This window comes from Lutra lutra, chromosome 15, assembly GCF_902655055.1.
Source record: "Lutra lutra chromosome 15, mLutLut1.2, whole genome shotgun sequence".
NCBI classification, from domain to species: Eukaryota; Metazoa; Chordata; class Mammalia; order Carnivora; family Mustelidae; genus Lutra; species Lutra lutra.
Genome location: NC_062292.1, coordinates 20530702 through 20549955, shown reverse-complemented (window position 1 = coordinate 20549955; position 19254 = coordinate 20530702). Strand labels below are relative to the sequence as shown.

Here is a 19254-nt window from a genome sequence, read left to right as displayed (position 1 = left end):
CTGCCGCGAGATCATGTTGTGACCTTGGCCTAGCTTTAGTTTATTGGTTTATTCAGTAGAATATTTTTTGAGCTCTAGTAAAAGTGGTAATAAATATCTTTCAGGTGGTTTTAAGGTTTGACGATAATATATACAAAATTTCTTAGTATAATAGTTTACATATCACAGGTATAAGCACTAGTTCCTAGCAAATTTTTACTTCCTTAGGTCTTTTTCCACTGAAATTACAAACTCAAATCATTTTACCTCCATATTTCAACCAGTGTGTTCTGCTCTTTTATTTTTCATAGAAAATCACTTATAACAAGCAGACCTTGACTGCCAGGGAAAATAGAAATTTTTCTTTCCTTTTTAAAGATGTATTTATTTATTTTTAGAGAGAAGGAGCGGGGTGGAGGGTGCAGAGAGGCGGAGGGCGCAGAGAGGCAGAGGGCGAGAGAGTGAGTCTCAAGCAGGCTCTCCCCACTGACCAGGGAGCCCCATGCCGTGCTTGATTTCACAACCCTGATACTATGACCTGAGCCGAAATCAAGAGTCAGACACTTAACTGACTGAGCCACCCAGGTGCCCCAAATTTTACTGTGCTTTAAGTATATAGTTTATATTCAGAACTACAAGACCTGAGATCACATCCTAATTATGAAGTTAAGTTTTTAGAACTTCTCACACAGGGGAAATTTATTTTGAATTTTTTCCTTCTTTCTGGGATAGATTTCCTTTTCCAATTCAAGGTAAGTAAAAATTAAGGCATTTGAAATAAAATACTAGGATTTATTTCAGTGAAAATAATTATTTACTCTTCCTTTTGCTTATCCTCTACGGGCACTTCAGGGCTGATTTATTGAGTGCGGAGATTTCATTAGTTCATTGAGTATTAGGAGAACTTCTGCTTAATAACTTAAATCAGCAATTGGCACACCACAGCCTATAGGCCAAGTTCACATCACTGCCTGTTTTTATAAATAAAAGTTTTACTGGAACACAGCCATGCCAGTTTGTTCCATATTGTGTATGCTTACTTCCGAGCAACAGTAAGAGTGGAGAACTGCGTAGCCTAAAATATTCACTCTACAGCCAATTTCAGAAAAAGGCTGCTGCTGCCCAACTTAAATGATCTCTCCATCCTTGGTGATTTTCCACACTGTGAGGTTTCTTTTATTGAAGAATTTAATAACTTGTCATCACTATCATTTTGAACACCTCTTTACCAAGACTTAAAAAATATAAAATATAAAAAATAAGGGCTGGAACACATAGGGAGTAGTTTAGGTTTTCACTGTAAGTCTCATTCTCATGGTATTCTATACTCTGCAAGGTTGGTCAAGTTTGTTTTCTTTAATAGCTGTTAATAGCAGAATCTTCTACTGAGTTCAGTGGGTAAACAAGAGGCAATGATCCTTACTCTCAGGAAATTTTTTTTTTTAAGATTTTATTTATTCATTTGACAGATCACAAATAAGCAGAGAGGCAGGCAGAAAGAGAGGGGGAAGCAGGCTCCCCGCTGAGCAGAGAGCCTGATGCAGGGCTCGATCCCAGGATCCCGGAATCATGACCTGAGCCAAAGGCAGGCTTTAACCCACTGAGCCACCCAGGCGCCCCAATCTTTTGTATATATTTTTTAAGATTTTATTTATTTATTTGACAGAGATCATAAGTAGGCAGAGAGGCAGGCAGGGAGAGAGAAGAGGAAGCAGGCCCCCGCTAAGCAGAGAGCCTGATGCGGGGCTCGATCCTAGGACCCTGGGGTCATGACCTGAGTCGAAGGCAGAGGCTTAACCCACTGAGCCACCCAGGTGCCCCTGGAACTGGATGATTTTAATTGAATGTGAGAGTAAGAAATTCGGCTGAGTAAAAGTCATCAGAAACCATGATAGCTCCTAGAGTTTTCCACATCTCTCTCTCTTATCTCTGGGTCTTCCTAGACTCTCTCCGCTGCATCTCCTCGCAGTTCTGCTTCATTCTCCAGCTTCTCATCAGCTTGCTCCCTCTTTGTTCGTTAGTTCCAAAAAGGTCATTCCAAAATTAGAGCCTCAGCCCTGAGTCTGTGCCCCCTTACTAGATCCCTGTCCATTGCTAACTGAAACCGTCTTGCCGTGTGCCACTTCCAGGGCCTCCAGAGAGCCTTGAGAGCCAGGTGGCCATGCTTTGTCCAATCAGTTATCGCTAAGGAGGAGAGTCCTACATGGTTTTCTCCACGTAGCAGGGCCTATCACAGCAAGCTGTCTGAGAAGGGACAAGCAGGCTTCTCATCTGGCGTGCACAGTTAGAGGGGGGTGTGACCGCCTCACCAGTAAAACAGTATTTAGCAGTCCTACTGCAGTTACCTCACCCGTGTGAAACAACAGTAGTGTTCACCTCAACTTACAGAGGAAGAACCACGATCATCATTCTTCTTTGTGAACAGTGTAGAAATAGGAGCTATCATTTAATAGTTTGGTAAATGCCATTAAAGGAAATCTTAAACAGCAATGAAATTTCATTCATAATTCCATCATTATAAGCCAAGGCTTTGAATATTTCTATTTCTAGGCTTTCTCATAAGCATATGGAAGTTTTTAGTCATAATTATGGATTTTGTTCTACTTTTTTTCATGTAATAATAATATTCTGTTTTTCTGTGTGTTCCATTAAGTAATTAATTATAATTTGCTTATAATAGGGGCACCTGGGTGGCTTAGTGGGTTAAAGCCTCTGCCTTCGGCTCAGGTCATGATCTCAGGGTCCTGGGATCGAGCCCCACATGGGGCTCTCTGCTCAGCGGGGAGCCTACTTCCCTCTCTCTCTGCCTGCCTCTCTGCCTACTTGTGATCTCTGTCTGTGAAATAAATAAAATCTTTAAAAAAAAAATAATTCACAGTTGTTCACAATTACAAATAGTACTCCAGTAAACTACTTTAGGCCTAGATCATTTTGCTTGTTTTGAGTTCTTCCTCAGAATAAATTTCTAGGAATGGAATTAGTGAGCTCTAAAAGTATATTCATTTTTATGATTCTTGATGCATAAAATAAATGCCTCCAACAGGCAAAAAAAATAATAAAGATTGGTCTATAGATCTTTTTAATGGACAGATGTTTTGATGTTTGCTGTATTCATTTCCTGGCTAGATGACAATGAGGGGAGCAGCAGTGATACTGCCCCTCTGTTCCAGATGGCGGGTGATGGAAAAGACACAGATGACATCAAGATCCCCATGCTGTTCTTGTTCAGTAAAGAAGGAAGTATCATACTGGATGCCATCCGGGAGTATGAGGAGGTGGAAGTGCTTCTTTCTGACAAAGCAAAAGATAGAGGTAAGGGTAAAAAAATCACATGTTTTTTACACAGCTTAGCATTGATTTTACTAGTTAGATAATAAAAATGAGTTATAAAAAGTTACTTTTGGTTAACTGGTAAAATAGAAGATGGTTTCGAAAAATATTTTTGGAAATAAGAGTTGTAAAACATTTATTTTGCTTTGTTTGCTGACTTAGGATGTTTCTCGAATTTTATTTTTTTATATGACATTTATCACTTCTGCTGTGGTTCTGCCCAGTGATAAAAATATAGCTGATATATCAAGAGAGTCCATTTAAACAGTCTCAAATGTTCACCATTCAATTATACTGATACTACATCTTACATTTCTTTTATAAGGAATAAAAAGATTGTATGGAATGACATTATATACAGTATAATAGTAGTTGAGTTTCAGCAGGCCACCAGTAATCAGATGACCACTGTCTTGGTGAAGGCAGTAAAAATCTAGCAGGTTCTGTCCACCGAGGTGTACGTTTATCACATAGGGATTTATGAGTTACAAGAGTTACAGCTGGTGTCAGAAGGACAGGGTAGCATGCCTTAAATCATGACAATATGTAGTCCTCTCTAGGCCAAAATGTTTGTTAGTAACTTGAAAGCTGTTTGAAACCCAAATAATTGTATAAATGCAAGGTCTCACTAGTACTCTTTTTTAGTTTGACGCCCAGGGATGAGTGAGGGAGTGGAGGAATGAGGGAAAGTGACCCATCAGACATAGACTGCCATCCTGCTTATGGGAGCAGTCTTCCTTATCCGCTGGAGGCATCTGCAGAGAGAACTGTGTTTCTCTCATTACCTGTAAATGACTAACGTTGTGGGATTTGTGCAGGGTTCTTGAATCCCTGGGGATGTTTGTCCAACAGCTAGGTAGGTAATTGATTCAATTCAGTGTAACTTCCAAGTGAAACAGTGGGGGAAAAAAAAAAAGTTCAGCGATACTCTGGTACTGGCCAGATCAGTGTTTTATCTTGTCTTCTTGTGTTACTTTATTCTTCTTTGAGGGTCTTCCACGTGTCCACTATTTAAGAACAATGAAGTGAATAGGATGAATATTTGTAAAGATGTATAAATAAAAATAGAACAGAATAGGATTTCTAATCTTCTTAAATCCTCCTATGTTCCTGACTTTTTTTTTTTCTGAGTCTTTTTTCTCAACTCAGACCCTCTCTCCTACATATATGCATGTAGGCACATCAAACACAGGCAAATTATTATTCCATATAACTCTTTAATGCCTTTGCTTTTCTCCCCCCTATTTGTGCTACCATTGGAATTTCAGCAGCAATATTAAAAGGTAAAATGATTCCAAGCTACATTATTAATAGTAGTAAGTATCTTGCATTACTAAGCTTTAAATTATGTATATGTATGTATGTATGCGTGTATGTGTATATATACACACACATGCATGTGCAAATATATATATACATATAATTTGTTTCAGTGGATACCATGATAATATCTGGATTAATGTAATTAGATTTTCATGTCTAGTCAGCTCTCCCACAATAATAATTCTTTATTGATCCTGTCCTAACAAATCCTATGAATTACATATCCATATAGTATAGATGAACTCACTAGTCCATGTAAGAGTCAGTCTAACGAAGACGTTGTTGTTTTGGCATGCATTACTTTTAATCACTTTTATTTGAATATAATGTAAAGTATTTAAAATATCAGCTTGTTTTAAAAATTCATGTATGTGTAGGGGTGCATGGGATTAGGACTACGAGGTCATAGTAAAGCATATGCTTCTCATACCAGAGAAAGAATAAGACAAAAAGATAAATTCTACTATAGATCCTCCCCTGCCCCCACATCTGTGGGAGGTATATTCCAAGATCCCCCAGTAGGTGCCAGGAACTATGGATGGTATAGTGTTCTGTATATATACCATGTTTTCCTATACATACATACCTGTAATAACGCCTAATTTACAAACTAGGCACAATAAAAGGCTGATAACAATAACTAATAATAAAATAGAACAGTTATAACAATATACTGTAATGAGATTTATGTGAACCTGGTCTTTCTTAAAATATCTTACGGTACTATACCCATCCTTCTTGTGGGGATATGAGATGATAAAATGCTACTTGATGAGACGAAGCGAGGGGAATGACATGGGCAGTGTGACCCTAGCATTAGGCTACTGTTCACCTTCTGATGCTGGGTCAGGAGGCGGAAGATCATCTGCTTCCTGACCACGGCTGATGGCGGTAACTGAAATGTCACAAAGGAAAACCGGTGGTTGGGTGGGGCGGTGGGGGTGTGCTACTGTACAAAAAATACTATCTGAACAGTATTCTCTCTCTCTTTTTTTAAGATTTTATTTATCTGATGAGAGAGAGAGAGCACAAGTAGGCAGAGTTGCAGGCAGAGGGAGAGGGAGCAGGCTCCCCACTGACGAGGGAGCCCAATGTGGGGCTCGATCCCAGAACCCTAGGATCATGGCCTGAGCTAAAGGCGGCTGTGTAACTGACTGAGCCACCCAGGCACTCCTGAAAAGTATTCTTTTAAGGACCGTGCAGTTAAAAGGGCTTTATATAAATGATTTATTTTTAAAGTTTTGCTGGGCTCTAAAGTTAGTGAGCTGTGATTCTATTACAGAATGATCATTTGATAAAAAGTCTTTAAAAAAACCTCCCCTTTTTATGTAGCTCTTTCAAGAACTGTACAACTATGTTAACAAAAAATATAACAAAATTATTGGTATAACAGAAACACAGTAATAGTTTTACTAAATCAACTACTTTATTCACTTAGGAAAATATCCTAAGAAGCTGATGTCTCTAGTGTTGTCATTAATTTGTCCTGCGCCATTACCGCATGCCTGCATTTCTCTTCTGCATCAGCGGATGCTGATGCTGTTGTTACAAGTGTAGATTCCTAAGTCTTACTCCAGAATATTGAATCAGACTCTCGGAAGGCAGGGGACTAGAATCTGAAATTGTAAATAAGCATTCCAGGTAATTCCACTCAGCTACACTTTGAGAAGCATTGAACAACACTAAGAAGGCACCTCTTCTTCCTTTTTTTTTAGTCTCCCAGTTATGTATGAACCATGTTATACCATCAAGGGGGCTAGGTAGGATTATATAAGTACCCCCAGTAATTAGCATCCTTAAAATCTGTGCATTAACGTGTCTTCCAGATTGCTTTTTAAAAAATCTCATTCCACAAATTCATACTTCCTTTATAAAGTCGCACAGTTTTAATTGAGCAGTTCATCCCACATGTTGATACAGAAAATAGAAGCCCAAAGCCCCAGAACAAGCCCGTACTCCCACTCTCGCTTTCTTATTCCGATGAGAAGTTCCAGCGATTAATACAGAAATATCTGCAATAGTCTTGTCTGTTAGCAAAAAGATATCTTATTACACATTCTTCTTCAGAAGTAAAGCATTAATAATTTATGAAGTGGAAATATTGCTTCCTCAGGTCAGACCAGTCCTACTTCTAATAGTTGAGCTCGCCACAGAAGTTCTAATATCTTGTCTCTCATGTGTCCCACCTTTCCAAATTTTAAGAATTATTCTAACCCTGTGCTCACCAACAAATGACACTGTGCTGTTACATTTAGCTCCAAATAGATAGTTTATAATTAAGAATCCATTTCCTTTTCTCAATAGTATTTTAAAGGGGAAATGAATCAGCATTTTGAAGGTTCCATACATTATCATGCTTTCAGTTTACAGTGTAGGTCTATGGTGCCTTGAGAGCAGTAAACTGATGTTTTCAGTCCTGCTCCTATATGTATATCTATCTGATACAGAGGCAGACAGAGAAAATGGGGGAAAGAAAAGAAAGGTCCCATGGTTCGAACTGCTCAAGATTTAAGTCTAGCAGTGTTACTTTTCCTAAGATTATCACGCATTGAACTTGATTGGGGTGAATCTGCCCTAAAGCTGAACTGCAAAATTTAATATGTACGCAGAAGACCTCTGCCTGGAAAGGAGCTTCTGAAGCATTCTTGTTAAGCCAAATTGATACTTACTTGCACCCTTCTATAGCCAGACATGTTTTCTCATGCATTTTGGTATTTGTACATCTCTTCCTTTTTCTGAGATGCTTATCCATCCCTATCCGCACGCCCATGGCCCATTTCTTCTTGAGGACATTTAGCATCCTGCACACCCATTTAAATACCACCTTCTTAATGGAATTTTCTCTTATTCTCATAGGTGAAATGTAAGGTGTCTTTTTTTTTTTTTTTTAAGATTTACTTATTTACTTGAGAGAGAGAGAATGGGGAGGGGCAGCAGGAGAGGGAGAGAGAGTCTTTTTTTTTTTTTTTAAGATTTTATTTATTTATTTGACTGAGAGATCACAGGTAAGCAGAGAGGCAGGCAGAGAGAGGAAGGAAAGCAGGCTCCCTGCTGAGCAGAGAGCCCGATGTGGGGCTCGATCCCAGGACCCTAAGATCATGACCTGAGCTGAAGGCAGAGGCTTTAACCCACTGAGCCACCCAGGCACCCCAGGGAGAGAGAGCCTTAAGCAGATTCCTTGCTGAGTGCAGAGCCGGACATGGGGCTTGATCTCAGGACCCTGAGATCATGACCTGAGCCAAAACCAAGAGTCAGACACTTAAAGGACTGTGCCACCAAGGCGCTCCAAGGGTCTTTTTAATATCGTTCTACTTTGACATTCATATTAAATCCTGCTGCTTTACCTGCTCTCATCTCTATAATCCGTGCTTGCAGCAAATGTTGGCCAGACAGACATATCAATGATTGTAGAACATCCGGTCTCAAGTCTTTGCCAAGGCTCCCTTGTTCTTTTATTATTAAAACTTAATCATTTTCTTGTCATTGTATCTTGAGATTTTCTTCATTTTTTTGTGTGTGTTTCTGATACACCATTCCAGAATTTAATGATGTAGTTGTTAATGCTCTGAGGACTCGGCTGCTCCCTAGAGGATCCTGACCCGCCCCGTAGAATAAGGCCGTGAGACAGTGCGACACCGACACTAACTCCTTCCTTGCCTTTTCTGTTTCTTCAGCTGCCATCTTTACACTCCTGATCGCAGCCGCTTTGCTATCTGTCAGATAGTCTTACATGTTTTCTCTGTCTGGAAAGTCTGGAAAGACTTGCTCTTCTTTTCAACTAATCTGTTTGTTTACTCCTGTGCCAATAAAAAAGTTTGCTGTTTTGAATGTATTTTGATACCTGATAAGGCAACTCCCTTCTCACTAATTCTTTTCAAAATTTCTTGACTTCTTTTCCATGTATATTCATCCGTAAGAACTTCCAAATAATTCTATCTGGTCCCAAAAGAAAACAAAAAAAAAGTAGAAATGGGGTTCATTTTGGAATTGTATAATTGTATGCTTTACATATAAGTAGAAAGTTTTACTATCTGTAAATGTAATCAGGTCTTATTGTATGTTTTTATTAACATTTTATGGTATTAAGTAATGTAGGTCTCATACCTTTCATAGTAAATTTAATTATTGTTTTTATTTTTATTATGAAAAGGGTACTTAACTTTATTTCTAACTAGTTTTTACTATAGAGAGGTTATTTGCCTATTTTATTTTTACCCTCCTTTTCAAGTTCTTATATTATCTTAATGTTATTTTTAAAAATTTAGAGTTGCTTTGAGTTTAAATATACAACACAGTCTAAAAATACAATTTGATCTATTCTTTTCCTATATTTATACCAACTTCTGTTTTCTTATCCTATTGTTTTAGCTAGATTTCCATAATGTATTGCGTAATCTGTATCCGTAGGGTAATTTTTTGCCAAAAGCACAATTTTTGTTACTAGACCAGACAGTACTACATCTTTTCCTATACTTCTAAACCAGTTTAATACAATCTAGAAAAAAACCCTGAAGGTTTTTCTTTTTGTTTTCCCTTGAACTTAGGGTAGCCTATTGTAAGTGAGCGGCCAGCTCCTGTTTTCTCTTCTTTGGTCCCCACCGTCATTTTCCTAATTGTTGAATTAAAGTATACCTTTTCCACAGCTTTGAAGAGAGAGAGTGTGGGGACCTCCCAGCCCCCAAGAACTTAAACTTCCTAGTCAGGGAATCCTTCATCAGGGTATACATAAACACACCTGTCTGTACCTTCCCGAATGCCTGTTTCCTTTAGTTTTTCTGGCTTTATAGTATGTCCGTCTTCCCTTCCTTCCTTGACTCATTAACTCTACTTACCTTTTAAATCTCAGCTCAGTGTCACTTTCTAAAGGAAAACCTCGGCTCTCCTTACTCTTTCCTATTCTTTGTAAGCTTTTCTAGCAACATAAAAGAGAGAGAGAATGTCATAGTTACGCTTTTCTATTGATTTTGTGTAATTATTTGTGAATGTTTTCCCCACCTGGACTAAAAGATCCATTAGGGCTTTTGCCTCACGTTATCACCTTGCACAGTGCCTGCCGCACTCAGAGGGGCCCCTCAGGACCCACGAACTCACTGCCTGCCCAGACGGGGAGCACACGGCAGGGGCCATCAGTGTGAGTCACACACTGTCTTGTGGGAGTCACTGTATCTTCAGTACAAGAGGTTTAATCTCCTCTTCTGCCTCCCAGTGGATTTTTAAATGATACCTTTTAATTCATGGACCTACAATAATGAAATACAATAAATAATCTCAGTTCTTGCTTGTCTTTGTGAAAATACTTTATCTAACCACATTAGTACCCTCAAATCCATAGTTTTGAATTATCTGCATTTTCATGGCTTACTGAGTGGAATTTCACTTTTCAAAAGAATATTATCTTAAAACAGTGATAAGTGCTGTTCAAAATTTATTCTGTCTCATGTGTTCTCATGTACAAGCTTTTCTGAATTTAGATATTTAATAATAAGTTTTAGACATCTAGTGCAAATTTGTATGCATTTTAGCAGTATTATTTAGTGTATTTCTTGGCATAACTGACCCCCATTGAAGGCAGTCTAGATGGATGACTAGAGTCATCCTTTCAGTTTGGGAGAATATTAATTTGTACTGTCAAATTTTGCAAAATGCATATAAAGGAAAAATGTGATTACATTATTATTCGAAGGCAGTACTTTTACCCTTCAATGTTAATATTTCCTGTTTTGCATTAATGTGCTTTTCTTTTTCTTTTATTTCTTCATTTTATTGTGAAAACCAGTATGCTCTTAAAACTGCCGTAGTAAATATTTTGAGTGGGAAAGTAGCATGAAGCCTGTTTCTTTCACATGCAGATCCTGAAATGGAAAGTGAAGAACAACCATCCTCTGAAAACGATTCTCAGGATCAGAGTGCTGAAGAGATTATGCCAAGTTCTCAGGAGGTTGGTTTGGTTGATCAAGAGTCTCCTGAGGAAAGTTCTCTAAACTCAGAACCAGAATCATCATCTCCAGCAGATACGGACAATGCTGCAAGCGTTTCTGCTTCTGAACAGAATTCTAACCCCATGGAGAACCATGAGACTACAAGTCTTGATGGTGAATGTACAGATTTAGATAACCAACTCCAGGAACAATCAGAAACTGAGGAAGATTCCAATCCTAATGTTAGCTGGGGTAAAAAGGTCCAGCCTATAGACTCCATATTAGCAGACTGGAATGAAGATATAGAAGCATTTGAAATGATGGAGAAAGATGAACTATGACTCACTAAAGAATCTGGTGGTAGGTATTTAAAAAGAAAAGGCAAACTGTGGTTCACAGACACCCTGATACTAAGCAGGCTCTCTAGTGGGAGTCTTTAAGTATGGTGATGAGTAACCACGTTCTGACTGAGATAGTGGTCATAGGAATCTGGAGCATGCTGTGTTAGAACTGACCTTGCTTAAAACCGTCCCATCCAAAATGGAAACTCACAGTCCCTCCCCCACCCTGACTCCCACCCTGTGACAGCATCACACCACCCTGCAGCACCTCAGGCCAGGAAAAGATTGCTGGGCATTCCTAGGAGCCAGACTTCTGTGCAGTCTCTGGATAGACAAGAAACAAATTCAGTTGATGGTGGAGTGGAGAATAGGAATTTGTTAGTTTTCTAGTTAAGGAAAGCTTGACTTTCCTCGTTTTGGGGGTTAGAGGCTCTTTTGGGAAAATACATAGGATATTGTGGGCATTCTGGTTTTGCTGCCTTCACAAAAACACTCAAAGTGACCCAAGTGGTTATGAAGCAGATGCGTTTATGATGAAAATGGGCTTTGCTCATCACTTCCACTTGCTTCATCGTGAAACAAATGATCAAGATGACTTGATTTTTTTCCTCTCTTAACAGTGTCCTTTTCGTTTAAACCAAAGGTGAACCCAGTGTACTTTCTCAGTGAGTTCTCTGCATAAAGGTTAATCATTGGGACCAGGTAAAAAGGTCATATAATATATTATGGAAATTGGTTACTTAATACTTAGGAAAAATGGAACAAGGGAGAAACTATAATGTAATATGAACTTGCCATTGGGCCTTCCGTAGGGAGAGCCATGACTACTCTGAAATGGAACTTAAAGTTCTATCCTTGTCGGGTAAATTATAAATCTTTTCCTGTTCATTTCTCTTAGAGGTGATTACCTCTAGCCATCAGCCTTACTCCATCCCATGTTTAGTATGCAATTTGAGCCACAAGGGCCATACCGCCAATAGCTGAATACATTTTGTTCCATTTTTCTATTTTAGGGAGCCATAATGAAACTGTGGTAGTGATCTAAAAATCCTAGGGAAACTACTATTTCTACAAAGAAGAAAAACTATTTTTCTTCTTTGAAACTATGGTTTCTAAAGATGCACCTAAGGAATCTGTCACATTTTCTGTTTGAATCATGGTTTTTGAGTTTTTTTTTTTTTTACTTTTTTTTTTTTAACAGATATTCCTTTTGATATGGACTTGAAAAGTAATCTATGATAACCTGTGTAAGAAACATACACAGTGGCAACTAACATATAGCCATATAGCTTAATGAGAATTTATTCCCCCCCCCCGCCTTTTTTTTTTTTTTTTGGTGGCAGTCTGGTGCTGGCCGCATTTAAGTTTTAAAATCTGTTGTTGATACCCTGTAGACAGCCCTGTAGTTGAAATCATGGTTTTATTCATTTTATTTATTTTTTTTTAAACTTACTAAATCAGTTCTAAAGGAGTATTTGTGAGACTTAATTTTCTTTCTCTTTACCGTGACATTACATAATAATCTTTTCTTAAAACACAGTTTTGAGGTACTGATGAACTTAAACTGTATAGGGAGCTGTTAAAAGGAGAGCAGTGCTGTATTGTAGTTATGTATATTCGTGTACAGTATGTCTTAGATCCCAAGTAAACATAATCTTTTCTAAGGGGATAAATAGCTGCTTTCAAAAATTCCAACTAAATATAATTGGGTCAATGAATAATAAAACTAATAGAGAATTCACGTTTTAGGGGGAGGGCGGGGAAGAGTAGTAGTATAAGACCTTTACTGGCCCTTAACTAAACCTGACACTAAAATGGATATTTTAGTCTTTCTGCATGTGAAATTTGGTGTAAGAAGATAGAACTATAATACATACAGTATACGGAAGGATAGACTTAGTGCTTTGTTCATATTAATTGCAAAGCTGCCAAAATAGCTGAAGCTTAATTACTTGACTTGCCTTGATTTATAGGACTGGGGCTTGGAGAAAAGGAGCAGATGTTCCTCTAAGACTTTGATTACAGAAGCCTTATATACATTGATTTGATTTTGTATTTGTAGCTCAGAGCCACTGTTGTCTAAATTCAACTTTTCTAAGTTAACAAAACAACATGGTTTTTTTTTCCCCCCAGCAAAGATCTCAAGGTATACAAGAGCCCCCTTATTACTTTCTCTGCCATTGGCCATTAGGGGGAGTTGTTGCCATTCATTGAAGTCTAGAAGCAGATTGTTCGCTTTTTTTATAAAAGTGAATCCTTTAAAAAAAATAAATAAATAACAAGTTACACTTAACACCCAGAAGGAATCATATTTGATTTTTCCCTATTTGAGAAGGTGTAATGTTCAGCTTCAGAACTCCCAACATTATCATTAACAACACATTCTTATTTGACGTACTGCCATGAAGTTGTTTTTTGAGTTCATTAAAAAATTCCAACAGCATTAGGTGTTTTTTTTTTTTAATGTTTTGTTTTTTAAATACCTTTGATAGATGTTTTATTTACTTCCTAAATATTCAGGGGATTCTATGAGACCCTGAATTTTAGAAACATCTGGTCTACCTCAGTTAAATGTTGACTGCATAGAAACAGAGCTGAAGTGATCACCACAGCCATAAAATTGTTGGACTAAGAAGGATTTATACAATGTTTACAAACCTGCAATCAAGTAAGGATTTTATCTGAAAGTGAAAAGTTAGATATTAGAGCAAGTATTTAATTCAGGTATTTTCAAGTTTTAAAACTTAGCTTGTTTACCTAACTAAAAAATAGCTGTAGCTTTTTCTGCTTATGAAAGTCTATTAAAATGATACACCCTAATTTGCAATAATTTTCCCATAAAGTAGTTGTGACAGAATTGTAATTTACTGGATATGTTTAGGATGGGATATTTTGTTGGGTAGGTTTTGTTTTTTTTCTTTTTAACCTTTAATAGGCTTCCAACAAGAATATAACTGTTGTTTCAGAACAAATTGTTTTTTGACATTATACTTTCCCCTTTTTCTTCACAGTATTAGAGAGTAAAATGAAAAATTGTGCGCTCTCTGGTTTTAATTTCTAATTATTCTTTTGAGAATTTTTTAAAAATTTAAATTACCATCATAGCCCTTTTAACAATAAAACCAGCATTTGTTCTCTCACCAAACCCCATGCCAGATTCATCATAAAGGAAGCTCAGCATAAGTAATTCAGATAGTGCTTATAATTTTGGAAGTGGGGGGTGGGGGGGGAGCTGATTTAGTAAATATTCCAACCGGTCGTTTTATGCACAAGGCTTCAGTCAGAACATAGAAAAAAAAACATTCTGTGAATGAAATATTGTATGTTCAGATTTTATAAAAGACATTTTTAAAAGCCCAATTTACAGCCGTATATTTTCTTATGATGTAATTTATGAAAAAGATGTCTGTACTAACAGGTGCTGTAACACTACTGTTGTTGGATTTTGTTGTTTGGTGATAAATGTATACAATATTTCTAAGGGAAACTATGTACTGTGATGTAAAAGTCTGGGCAAAATGTATATAATCCTTGTATATAATTGTGTATTTGATTATAATTACTGATTGTAAAGATTTAATAAAATATGTAAATATTCTGGTCTAGTTTTAATTTGGATTTACAGCATCACTTTGCCTATCTTTATACTTTGGTATCTTTTTAAAAAATTTTTTCACCAGTCTGTCTTCCCTTTAATTTTCTTTTTACCCCAGGGGGGTAAATCTGGGGATAGTTTAGGGTATAGAAACAAGCACTGAAGAGTTCCACAACTCAAGTAGTGCCAAGGACCCTCAGAGCAGAGATGAGTTAATAACTCACAGTGTCAATATTGGTGACATGTTTATATTTTGAATTTACTTAATAAAATCTTTGGCTGTTGTCATCCAAAGTCAATGTAGCCTCTCCTGTTAATTCCAGTGAGGCCACTTCCTTTTATTTATTTATTTATTTTTAAGATTGATTGATTTATTTATTTGACAGGGATTGCAAGTAGGCAGAGTGGCAGGCAGAGAGAGAGGGGGAAGTAGGCTCCCCGCCAAGCAGAGAGCCCGATGCGGGGCTCGATCCCAGGACCCTGGGATCATAACCTGAGCCGAAGGCAGAGGTTTTAACCCACTGAGCCACCCAGGCGCCCCTGGGGCCGCTTCCTTTTAGCAGCCACTTTCAGATCCTGGGATACTGTGCTTCTCATGTGTACCTTTCCAGAGTTTCTGAGCACGGACCTCTTGAAAGGCCTAATCGTAATTACTATTATCTATTGATAATTGCCTTTTTTAAAGATGAGTAAATTGAGACCCGAAGTTCTAAGCATCTCAAAGTCCCACATTTGGATGGGATCTCTGGTGTATTTCCTGAGCCCATGCTCCTTTCAGTGCACCTTTTCCATTTCTCTGTCCTTACCCCTTCTCCCACCTCCATTACAGTTTCGGCTCACCTTTCACTCAGCCACTACCTTCCCACCTGACCACTTTCTTCCCATTTGGGGTTAAAGTTTAGAAATGGTAGCATCTATTCTCGGGGTCTCCGGACATGAACTCTGGTGTCAGCATGCCTCTATTTCCCGAGGACAGTACCACACTATTTCAGCAAGAGTTTAAAGGATCTAATAGTATCTCTTGGAAGATTTCAAAGGGGAGGTTGCCTTTCTTTCCTGGGTAAAGCAAGTTTAAGATTCTCTCTACTAAGAGAAGCTAAGAATTGTGAGGGTTGAGAATAGTGTCCGCATCTACCAGCGAGTAAAGTTTAGAGTTCCCAAAGCTTTGCTCTTGATTTACTCTAATAAGCCTGGAGATCTGTAGTGTTCATCTTCAGTGAAGAAGTAATGATAGACCCTTGAGGATTCTCTTAGTTCATAAAAGAACATACTTGTCATCCCAGATGACCGAAAAATGCTTAAGTCAGTGGCAAGATGGGAATATAATGCTAAATGAAGAAAAACCTGGGACTGTATATATACGATCTCAACTCTGTTGTATATGTAAAGAGAGACTCATTATTCAGCAAAGACTTACTGAGCACCTCCTGTGTGCTAGGCATTGTCTGGGGCAGTGGACAACACATAGAAAAGAAGGTGGGAAATAAAGTAGTAATACGATGAGTTTATGAACAAAAACGTACAGTGAGAGAGGAGAGTGATGGAAATCAGCATAGTAAAAGAATTCTCTTAACTAGCCAAAATATTAACAGTGGTTGTCTCTGGATTGTAGGCAATTTCTCTTTGTTTACTTATAACTTCCTGTGTTTTCATAAGTTTACAAAATGAGGAGTATGATTTTAAGAATAAAAACAGCCTGGTTCAGTTCAAGGATAAAAGGGAGAAAGAAAAATACCACATCAGAACCCTACCATCTTGAGCTTCTGCACAATTCAACAAGTCCCTGATGTGCCATGGAGCTGTCATGGACAGAAGCAGTGAAGGACTCCAGAATAGGCCACCCGAATTATGTCGCTTTGGCAAATTGATTGTTTTGAATTAAAGTTACTCAAGAAACAGCCAGTGTGAAAAGGACACTCTGACCTTCCTTTGTTCCCTGAAAAGAGGAAATAAACCTGCCACATGAAAGGTACCATCCCTGTCCCAGAAGGCTAGAGGCATCCTTATCACCAGAGAGGGAATTCGGTAGGAGAGGGCCATTTAGCAACCCTTGTTACTTGTTCACTAATTTGCTACACCAACTCCAAACCCTTTTGTCTTGCTAATTTTTCACAAATGTATTACTTCCTTGTCTGAAAAGTGTGACAAAGCTGCCTGTTTTGGTCTCCTCTTTGAATCTTGTATTTTTATGGGCTCCCTTACATAGAAAATTAAATTTGCTTTTCTCTTGTTAATTTGTCTTAGGTCAATTTAGTTACTAGATCCACCAAAGAACTCAGAAGGGTGGAAGGGAAAAGCTTTTCTCCTTTATAACAGCATATAGCTGGGACTCAAAAGACTGCTCAGGAGGATTATGTGGAATGGGGAGAAGAGAAGAGGGTCTAAACCAGGGCCCTGAGATTGCTGGCGTTTAAGGCAACAGGAGGAAGGGCTTGTATGGAATGTAAAAGGGCAGGTGGAGAGGGAGGAGGAAAATGAGGACAGAGCAGTGTTACAAAAACCAGAAGAAAAGATGATTTCAAGGAGAAAATTGGCAAATAATCTGAAAGCCCCCAAAAAGTTGGTGCCAGCAAACTCACTACACAAGAATGTAGGTTCAGTGTGGTCCTGTTGTCTAATATTTTTAAAAAGCAAGAAAACACTAGGTGAGATTTCATCTTAAACGCCATTCAGGTTGAAATAGATGAGACAACAAAGACCTCCAGCATGCAACCCCTGAGCTGGCAGAGCCTTGACCTCCAAATGTCAGTGTGGGGAGAAGACTCCTCCATTTTCAAGGTACCATTCACCAAGCTCTAGCTCCAGACTTAGTATGGACACCAAAGGCCGCCTCCATCTGTTGAGATTTTCTGGGTTAATCTTTCAAAGGGTGATGATACGGCTTTCCAAACGGAGATTATTGGTTTAATCAAGCAGGTCAATAGGGAGAAAAAGCCTCATGCATTCACTTTCCTATAATTCTAATGTCAACCATGGACACCTTCTTTGGTGTGAGGCCATGCAAGTTCCTCTTCTGAATCCAGTTCAGATGTCCACTCCATCAACATGTCTGGCCAGACTACTGCCTCAGCTTCACCCCAGCACCTACCTTCTGTGGTGCTGGGGGTTCCCTGACTCCCACCCAGGATACATCTGTAAGCTTCTGCTCAACCCTACAGTGATTCCTTCAAGTTCCAGCAAAGATCTAAGAGATCTGGTCTAGTCACCTCCTCTTCAGAGGCAGGGTGATGCCTAAGGCCCTCTTTGCAGAGCCAATCAAAAAAAGAGCTGCCACTTTCTGAGTCTTCACCAGGCCTCAACAGATACTGGGCACTCTGTATCAGGGAGTCCTTCCCTATAGGACAACCTCGTGAGATGACTGTAATTTCATTTTCCAGATCAGGAAGAAGAAGATTCAGCAAAGTGGACCGGCTTGCCAGACAGGACAGACCCAGTTAGAGGGGGCTGGAATTTGAGTCTAGATTGATCTAAATCAGATTACTGCACAGACGGTTGCCAAACAAGGCTGCATCGGGGATTCTTATAAACAACTAGCCAGCCAACCAGCCAGCCACCACAGGGATCTGGAAATTGAAGGTACATCGCACTTACCAAAGACGTGGGAATAGGAGAATGGGCTGCTTTCGGATTCAAGCCTTATGGTCTTTGCGCCAGAAGATATTTATTGGAAACATGTCGAAAGGCTGGGGAGGTGTGTATCCCTCTTTCCAAGGTAATTACCAGTTTCTCTGATCTTATGCTCAAACATATTATCATCCCTAGTCAGAAGGGCCAGGCCTAGGACACATGTCTGAACCACACCAAAAAGCCACACAAGTGGGTCTACCAGCTCATCACTGGACTGGGAATTCCTGGAGAAAACAGAAAATTTGGCCTATTCCTCTTCTCCTCACCTAGATCAGCACCTGACTGTCGAAAAGCCCTCACTATACACTTCTGGAGTGAAAGGAAAAAAAAAAAACAAAATCCAAAAAACTGGTTTTGAACAAAGGGACAAACAAAAAGAGCTAGGATTCGCAATCACCAAGAAATGTCAAAGACACGATGCACAGGCTTTGAAGACGGTGCTATGAAGATAATCCTACGCTATTTTTTTGTTGGAAGCAGACATTGTGGGGAACACAACTCATGAAGTGATCTCAGAGTTTTAGGGCCAAAAGAATTCTGTTTCCTTTCCATCACTGATTCTCCTTGTTGGACAGAAAAGAAAACAGAACCCAGAGGGGGAAGTGACCTGACCAAGGTCACACATACGGGGCTTGATCACCTCTTTAGGGTCTGATGCACCTGTTTCAAAGTCATTCCCCTGCCTCAGGGCCTTGGTACCTCCATTCCTTTGCAAGTTAACATTTAGCCAGTGGGATGATGACTAACTTCAGAACTGCCTCTGAGGTGCCTTTGCAAAACTCCAGGACGCCCCTGAACGTGCTTTACAAGCTACTGACTCAGATAATTTATTATTTGTTATTTAAACGTTCAGCACGTTCAAGCAAAAGTGTCCTTTAATTCCCTGAAAACGGGCCATTCTCATTGTCAGCGTTTATTCTTCTCTTCCTTTCCTGATGAATAAACCCATTAATGAAATAATACGCTGTGTACTTTCTTTTGTTCTGTTATTCATCTGAATTAATGTGTGTGGGCAAAGCTCAAATGGTGAGACCAAGATACGGATCTTTTGCCTGGTGGGCCCTCTTGTGGGTCGCAAACCTAGCGGTTCCCCAGGTTTCTTTCTGGGGTTGGCTGAAATGGTTCTCTTTTGACCTAAAAT

General features: G+C 38.9%; 1 protein-coding gene across 2 annotated transcripts in view; it reads left to right on the top strand.

Annotated features, from left to right (window-relative positions):
* EDEM3 (ER degradation enhancing alpha-mannosidase like protein 3) overlaps positions 1-14489 on the top strand; it is a 76143-nt gene extending 61654 nt beyond the window's left edge. For both annotated transcript variants that reach the window (XM_047704724.1, XM_047704723.1), the window contains exons 19-20: positions 3106-3291; positions 10482-14489. In XM_047704724.1, the coding sequence (XP_047560680.1) occupies positions 3106-3291; positions 10482-10891 (596 nt within the window). In that variant the 3' untranslated portion in view covers positions 10892-14489. The remainder of the gene's footprint in view (positions 1-3105; positions 3292-10481) is intronic.
* The last annotated feature ends 4765 nt before the right edge of the window (positions 14490-19254 follow it).